The sequence below is a fragment of the Helianthus annuus genome, chromosome 8 (assembly GCF_002127325.2).
Source record: "Helianthus annuus cultivar XRQ/B chromosome 8, HanXRQr2.0-SUNRISE, whole genome shotgun sequence".
Taxonomy (NCBI): Eukaryota; Viridiplantae; Streptophyta; class Magnoliopsida; order Asterales; family Asteraceae; genus Helianthus; species Helianthus annuus.
Window position 1 is genome coordinate 95,320,534 of NC_035440.2, and position 8,951 is coordinate 95,329,484.

The following is an 8,951-nucleotide window of genomic DNA, read 5'->3' on the forward strand; positions in this document are numbered from 1 at the left end:
TTGCCATTTAAGGAATAATATTTTTATATAACATGTTAGAATATAAATCAATCTTTTTTTTTGGGTAAAGAATATAAATCAATCTTTATCACACATGACACATCTAATTTTGTTTCTGAACCATTGAAACTTAGGCTTAGTAATATTGTTGAAATCATCAAATTACCAACAACTGTTAAATCATATTTTTAACGGTTAAATCATATTCTATAGGATTGTTGAAATCTCAATCTATTGTCTCTCTTAACGTTTACAAATTACGATCGTTATATTCTTTCGCCTGTTTTAATCTAAAAATGTTTTCTTTGATTATGTAAAGTTATTAAACTATTATATTTACATTATTGAACAACCCTAAGTATACAATATAAAGAATATCAAGACGATCTTCCCATCAACAACAAGAAAAGATCAAACACTAATACAAGACTATCTAATCAACATGATCAGAAAGTACAAGAAGAAACCATAGTCCCTAAAGCTAGATAAATGTAAATTTTATTAATTTATGAATTTACATTGTTATAGAAGGAAAACGAGCAACAAGTTGCGCCGCTACCCTTTTTTAATTAACAAACTAAATCTTTTTTAAACTATGTACATAGATCTTGGAGTCATAACATTACTATGCATTACCCTTTGAACTCGACTAAGTAGAGAAGATGAAGACATGAGAAGAAACCCTAAAGCTAGATTGTAATCAATTTTAGAGAAGATGAAGACATCATGAGTGAAACAAAGACACATACAAAACTAACTAAACTTAAACCCTAACTAATAGCGATATTAGGGGGGTCGGGGCGCTGTGTTGTGGGTCTTCCACCACGCATGGATTAGCGTGAAACACCGCTGCCGCCAAAGACCATCACGCGTGAACTTGATAACTCAATATAGCTACCACGCGTGAAGATTTCTACCCAAACACTCCTGGTTCCTTCTCCTTCACATGATATCATGGGTGTGGTGAGTGATGGGCACCCCCCACTAAAATCCATCACTAGTGATGGAACCAAGTTCAATGACGTGACGAAAGATGATTGGATATGGTGAGTGATGAAAAGTGGAGCGCCCCGACCCCTCTTATAAAGCCAACCCATTTACATTCCGACCTACTTCTTACCCATTTAATTATCAACAGCCTCAAAACTTTATCGGAATTACATAAGCAAGCTCTCATCTTATTTATTACTAGTTATTTTCCGCCCGCGCGTTGCGGCTGGACCCAATGACTACAAAAGGCGTGTCAGCAACGACAAACAGATACCGAATATCAAAATATAAATAAAATGACGTGGTAAGGATAGTCACTCCGTCATAAAAAAACGATTTTAAATAACCTAATATATAATAATAGGACCCACACGTCCTACATGTTGGAAATTCGGTTGTTTTCAGTTCAGTTATTATAGTGCTAACACGTTAAAATATGGATGAGCTCGGTACCGGTAACGGCAGCGAAAGTACCGATCCGGAAAATCATTGAAATTAGGTGCCGGCACCGAAAATGCTCGGTACAATACGGTATGGTATTTGACGGTAAAAATCAATAAATGCAGGTATAGTGCTAGACTGGTGTCGAACCGAAAGTAACGATTCTGAAAACGCCAAAAGGTGGGTACCAAATTGGTACCGAAAATGATTTGGTACAGTAAATTTGGTATCGATACGATACCGGTTCGTTTACAGGATTTGATACGATTTGCTCATCAATATTCTAAATATCCAAGTTAATTTTTACATGCTACAATTCATTCATTACAGAAAAAGATAAAAAAGAAAGCAAAATAAGTTGTTGTGTATATAAAACCTCATTCAAACGAAATACAGTTTACTTACTGTGTGTATGAAAAATAATCTAAACAGTGCAATTACTTGCATTGCTGCGTTGCTACAGGATTTGATGAGCTCGGTACCAACCGGTACCGAAAATACCGTTACCGAAATCCCCAAATGTGGGTACCGGTACCGAATATACCTAGTATGGTACGGTTCGGTACCGGTCGGTACTGGTACGACACCGGTATTTGAGGGTAAAAACTGGTGAATACCTGTACAGAACCGGTTAAATATCCAAGTTAATTTTACATGCTACAATTCATTCATTACAGAAAAAGACAAAAAAGAAAGCAAAATAAGTTGTTGTGTATATAAAACCTCATTCAAACGAAATACAGTTTACTTACTGTGTGTATGAAAAGTAATCTAAACAGTGCAATTACTTGCATTGCTGCGTTGCTACAGGATTTGATGAACTCGGTACCAACCGGTACCGAAAATACCGTTACTGAAATCCCCAAATATGGGTACCGGTACCGAATATACCTAGTATGGTAAGGTTCGGTACTGGTACGACACCGGTATTTGACGGTAAAAACTGGTGAATACCTGTGCAGAACCGGTACCGAAAATACACCGGTTTGATAAATTTGAGACCGGTACCTATACTCGATACCATTTGCTCATCTCTTAATGATGTTATTATTCATTCCATTCCAATTTTAAATAATTCTAATCTAATCTAATTCTAATTTTAATTTAATAATAAATATCACTGTTCATTCATTTTCTTTTTAACATATATATATATATATATATATATATATATATATATATATATATATATATATATATATATATATATCATTAGCTTTTAATTTTAATATATGTATATGTATAACTATTCTACAACAAAAATAACAAATATTATAAACAATTAACTTAACCAAAAACAGCAAACAACTTAATAGGGGTGCAAATGAGCTGAGCCAAGCTCGAGCTCGACCAGGCTCGAGCTCGATTAACTTATGAGAGCTCGGGCTCGAGCTCGGCTCGATTCGAGCTTTGTTTTCAAAGCTCGAGCTCGGCTCGTTTGTAATTTCTCAAGCTCGAGCTCGGCTCGGGCTCGGCTCGTTTATTATCTATTAGTTATTATATTAAATAAAAATAATATAAATAATAGACTTTTTAGGCTCACGGGCTCGATAAGTGAAGCTCGAGCTTGGGCTCGTTTACTAAATAAGCTTATTTTTAGGTTCGAGGTCGGTTTGGAAACAAATTTAAATAAGCCCGGCTCGAATCGGCTCATTTACATTAAGGCCCGATAAGGCTCGACGAGCCTAACGAGCTTTACATGCGAGGCTCGAGCTCGATAAACAAACGAGTTTTGTTTTGAAGCTCAAGCTCGGCTCGGGCTCGATAAGGCTTGGCTCGTTTCGAGCTTTTTCTCGAGCCGATCTCGAGTAGCTCGCGAGCCGCTCGGCTCGTTTGCACCCCTACAACTGAATTTAGCTCTGCTTCTTTTAACAAAACTTTAAATAGACACAAAAAAAATTTATCCATCCGGATTTGGATTATACTTTAGTAGAGGACTTAAATTGTATAACCTTAATATTTGAAGGGTATAAACAAAAACCTTAAAAAACCCAGGGTCACCAACGTGACACTGGCCTTTAAAAGGCCCCCCTGCTAGATTCAACCCAACGAAAGTGACCAAACCCACTTTTTGCATCCTCTAATCTCCATCCACATTCCCTGTTACCAAAATCTTACTTCAAAGATCCCCATTTTCATCATGGACTACGATTACGACTACGACTATGTAAGCTTATGTTTAATTTTCTACTCTCTTCAATCAGATCTTCGGTTCTTATTTCCTAATGCTCCTTCTTGTTTTTTTACAGGAGTACACGAGGAACAATGTTCCGGCGTTTGGAAGCTGGGATTGCCACGACGATCTCCCGTTCACTCAGTGTTTCGAGTCGGCTAGACAGGCTGGATTGCTCCGGTACAGCTATTCTGAAGATCGTGATCTGTATGTCACTGGTGATTTGTATGATAACAATGTTGTTACCCCTGCTATGATCGTTGTTCCTCGCAGAACGGTAATTTCATGTTTATTTTCTATTTATTTATTTCTTTTAAAATCAGGACATGTTTTCACTTGCTCGCGTAGGTGAAAACAAAACCGTCAGTTTCTGAATAGAGAAATATTTAAATGTGAGGCTGAAAATGTTAAAAATAAAAATTACATTTCTTCCAAGTGAGATAATATTTTTCAAAACTAATTGGCTAATAAGTTATATAAATTATATACTTGGATGGATAAAATTAAGGGACTCTTGATTTTAGTAGCGAAGTTTGAGATTTCCGACTGGGGCGGAACTCACTGGACCTAAAAATTTCTATAAAATGGGAGGTTGAAAACGTATATACCCAATATCTATACAAAAACTACATACTTTTCATTACTAAGTGAAAAGTGGGGGGGGGGGGGGTACCGGCCCCTTAAAAGCTTCGTCCATGCTTGATTTTACTTGTAATTTAATGTGGAAAAGAGATTAAACAAAAGCTTGAAACACGAAAACCTGGGTCTGAATTGAGAAATAGAGAGAGGTGGCTTTTATGAATGGTAAAGTTTTGACTTGTACTTTATGGTACAACAGCGTAAAGCAGGGTACACGAAAGAAGAAAAAAAAGAGACATGGGTTGTTTGCGACTACGACTACAACTATGAGTGTGAAGGTAAGGAGCCACCGAGTCCTGTGAGTGTAGCAACTCCTCCACCGCCTCAGCAGCCGCAACAAAAACAAAGACACATAAAACCCAAGGCGGTTGATGAAGATCTGTACAGGATCTCGCCGGTGCTCCTCCGTGGGAAGCCCAGAAGGGTAATTTCCTAAAACTTTCTTTCTTTCCTTCTCTTTAACGGCCAACAATTTTTTTTTTAATTTTATTGAAAATTTAACCAGTGTTTAACAAAACAAAGTGTTATGGGGTTGTCTGTCACACGTGAGTGGTGACGGTATGCGTGACATGGAAGGTCAATTAATAAATGGTATGGGGTGTTAAATCAAATGATCACACATCACGAGTCCGCTGACACATTTGTATCATTTCCCCGCAATTTTAGGCATGTAATTACTCATTTTTGTCTATTTACACGCCTAGTTATGGTATGGGACCCTCACTTAATTGAGTCAACATAGTTTTTTGTAGTTTAATTAATTAATGCTTATTATTTTAAACTCTAAGGGTGCACAGGGTGCCTTCGGCAACCCCATGCGGTGACCCGTTTTACCGCTCGGCAAGAACACCGCCGATCATGCGGTGAGGTAGAGAGAGGAGAGAGACCGGTGGCGGCTCACCGAAGAGAGAGGGAGAAGAGAGAGAGGGGCGGTCCAATCAATGATTTTCCTTTTTTTTTTTTTTTTTTTAAAAAAAAACCAATTCACCTAAGAGGGGAGTGCCGCCATCAATTTAGGGTGTTAGGGGAGTTTAAGAGGGGAGTTGACGTGGCACACGAGGATTGGTTGGGCGTAAGAGAGGGGACTCACCTCTTAGGTGAGCACCCCTTACACCCTAAAAAATGAAAGTTAATATTCATATATATATATATATATATATATATATATATATATTTTGTAGAAGCCAAAATGGTTCATATGTTTAGGTCATTGAACTTTTTGTATATGGGTCTACGAGATTTTATTTTGTTGTTATTTTCATTAAATTGGCAAACTGAAGATTTCATTTTTGTTGTCATTTCTATCAAATTGGCAAATTGTGTTAGAAATTTCTGCCCCTTTTTGTCGTTTTTCTCGTTTAAATAGAGGGTATAATCGTCATTTTGTGTCTAAACTCCAACTCCATCAGAAACTTCATCATTTAAATGAGGAAAACGTCAAAAAAGACAATTTTAATTCAGTGTGCCATTTGGATGGAAATGGAACCAAAAGTGAAACCTCAAGGACCCATATACAAATATTTTTATTTTTCGACTGAAATGACAAAAGTAACCTACTCAGAAATCCTTTTGGCGTAACAAATTATTTAGGCTGAGGGTTTTGGTCATGTTGTTATGTTTATAGAATGTGTGATCGTTTTAATGGAATGAAAAAAAAGAGAACCATATGTATTGTATTTATAATATAAAAGTTAACAAAGAGATTTAAAAAGAAAAAGTTTTACTACCAAAAAAAATAACATCAATATTTACATATTATTTGACAAATACCCTTGTACGGGTATCAGAGATTCTAAATTTATTACATTCTAAAAAAACATTTTTTGTAAAGTTATTTTTACTCTGACTGGTAAGTTGAACCAGTGTAGATTCAACAAATGCCAACAGAACTGGTTAGTGGTCCAATTCACCAGCCTGTGTGGTCTGATTTTTGATTTTTACAACATATAATTTTTATTTTTTAAATATTATTTTTACCCATGTTTTATTACAAAAATAACCATATGTTTAAAATTTCAAAAAATAAAACAAAATTGTATGGGACCAACCAAAGAACAGATTTTATTTATTTATTTATTTATTTACTATAATAATGTGACAAAAGTAAAGTCAAAATAGAATGGTGTTGTTTATGATGGTTTTTGTGAATGCAGAAGTGGGGGTTATTTTCAAGCTGCATGCAACCAACTTGTGTTATGTGAAGCCAAGAAGGAAGGTACTGAGGTACATATAATTGAGTGAGGGCAATGCAGATGATTATTACAAATAGTTAAGTTGGTATGGTAGGCTACTGTTTTTGATTGTAAATGGGCCTGTGGCTATGACCCAGGCCCATAAAAGCCATGACCTGACATCTGTTGGTTGATTCATAGTGTAGTAAGAGTGATGAATGATGATGGTGATGATATTAAAGCTGTTTTGCCCAAAAAAACACTTGTTGCTTTTGCTACCTTTTCTTGGGAATCTTTCTTTCCAATTTCGGTTTTCTCACTTCTTTGTAATTATTTATTCTAGTAATGGATGAGTAAGGTTATCTTGTCTGGTTTCCAATTTATATTTTAATGTTTTATCTTTTAAAAAAATATGATTGTTGGGGTGAATTTGATGTAAAAAACACTTTTTTTTAGAAGTGTGAGAAGATATAAAAATTGATACGTAGGCATCATGTTTTGAACTTAGACATGATGTTTTGAGTTGTTTTGACAAAAAAAAAAAAAAAACAATTTAAAACACAATGCAATTTATTATGGGTATGAAATTTAGAAAACAACAAAAACACACTGCTTAACAATTAAAACACACTATTTAACTTTCTTGGCATAGTGTTTTAATTTTTAAGCCTAGAATTCATTGTATTGTGTCTTAAATTGTTATGTTTGGTGTTTTTCTTGACAAAACAACCTAAAAAATTATGCATAATTTCAAAACATGATGCCTACATGTTAATTCTTATGCCTTTACACACTTCTCACGAAAAGTGTTCTTTTTACAGGATGTGTGATAAAACAAAGAAAAAAGCAGTTGACATATGGCGTCTAGTTGTATTAAGACATGTAAATGATGTCTCTTTATAACGTTAACGGTTCAAGTTCTATAACGGACATTGCTGTAAAATTGGGAGTATAATTAAAGAGAGTGTGTTAGAGCATTCACATCCTATTCATCATTTTTTATCCTATAATTACACTAAAAACAACTAAATTTTCTCTCTTCTTTCAATTAAATAATATTTTTATATACTTTTATTATTACCCTCTCTTTCTCTTTCAATCACAACCACTTTCAAAATATATTAAAAGATTATACAGGGTGAACAGTGTCCCCTCAAATATACAGATAAACAGTAACATTTTCTATTCCCTTCACTCACAATCACTTTTTATAGTATGAAAACCCCTCTCACAAAATTTAAGAAATAGGATATGAATGCTCTTAGTCGTTCTAAAAAAACCTATGGCGGAAGTAAGAGCCCAAGAGGCTCTTCCTCCTCTCGAAGATCATTGGGTTTCATACTTTCTAAAAGTTTCTTCTATAGGAATACACAAGTTTGGAATAATCTTCATCGTAGCTTAGAAGAAAACACGATATTTAGATGCAATGTTTAAATTCCGTTTTATCCCCAAAAAAATGCCCCTCTACGCTACCTAGACCGCCCTCATGGGAGTTTTTTTATGTATTTCGGGCTTGGGTGTGCCTTAGAAAACACCCGATTTTTGAAAGGTTTGAGGAAATTTGACCGTTCCCCAACGGTAATAGAAAAAGAATTTCACTTTTTAATTCCATTTTCTAAACTATTTCTTATATACCCCTTTCTTATTCTTTATAAAAAATATCATGCATCCCTTCCACCCTCCTTTCAGTGTAACCCAACTTCATAATGCCCGAACACAACCCAACAGCTACCATCCTACAATTACCAAGATATGGATCCGAATTTGATGATGTACACGCAACTATTAAACATGCCCCCTTCCCAATACTTTCAAGGTCCACACGGTTTTGCATCGAATAGGAAGATAACCATGGGCGGTACGCACGCTTCTCAAGAAGAAGGCGAGCCCGAGATCGACACGGTGCTAGAGACACAACTGGAGCGCGAAGCCGAGGGCTCTCAACGTGGAAAACGCTCCATAAAAAAGATCCTAATGCTCCACGTGTGAGAAGAAACTATCAAGCTTGGACAAAAGACGAGGAGTATACGTTAGTACGGGCTTGGGTCGACATTTTGGAGGATCCTGAAGTTGGTAAGCATTATTTTTTATTACTATTTATTTTTTAAGTAGTATTCTTTGTACTCTTTTTTTAAAGTACAATAATATATATGTGGTATTTTTTTGTAGCCAACTATCAAACCCTACCTTTATTTTGGACTAAAATTCGAGAAACCTTCTATGTAGACGAGTAAAGGTGAATATCGGGATAAATATTCGTTATCGAGCAAATGGGCCGATATAAATGCTAAATGCCATGCTTTTTAAGAAGTTTTCCAACGCACGAAGGATAATTGAGGTAGCGGTCGAAGCGATGCGGATATATTAGGCAAAGCGTTGGAGGAGTCAACGCAACAAGAGGGGTATTCATGTACATGAAGTGTTGGGAGCCTCTACGTGGAAGTTCTAAATGGTCTAACGTACCGACCATGACGTCTAGTAGTAGGCGTAAAGCGAAACGGTCCAAAACCTCATCTTTGGTTATCCGGAAACACCCA

The 8,951-nt window shown here is 35.8% G+C and overlaps 1 protein-coding gene across 1 annotated transcript; it reads left to right on the top strand.

Annotated features, from left to right (window-relative positions):
- The first annotated feature begins 3,448 nt into the window (after positions 1-3,448).
- Positions 3,449-6,790, top strand: LOC110873454. Its single transcript, XM_022122391.2, has 4 exons — positions 3,449-3,598; positions 3,681-3,881; positions 4,443-4,667; positions 6,397-6,790. Exons 1-4 carry the CDS (start codon positions 3,572-3,574, stop codon positions 6,442-6,444), a joined length of 501 nt encoding a protein of 166 aa, XP_021978083.1. The 5' UTR covers positions 3,449-3,571; the 3' UTR covers positions 6,445-6,790.
- Positions 6,791-8,951: the final 2,161 nt, after the last annotated feature.

What these genes read in the sequence shown, in the direction of transcription:
- LOC110873454 (XM_022122391.2), top strand. Translation starts at nt 3,572, where the DNA reads ATGGACTACGATTACGACTACGACTAT. An exon ending in TCGTTGTTCCTCGCAGAACG is followed by an intron (nt 3,882 to 4,442) that starts GTAATTTCATGT and finishes ATGGTACAACAG; the next exon opens with CGTAAAGCAGGGTACACGAA. An exon ending in TCCGTGGGAAGCCCAGAAGG is followed by an intron (nt 4,668 to 6,396) that starts GTAATTTCCTAA and finishes TTGTGAATGCAG; the next exon opens with AAGTGGGGGTTATTTTCAAG.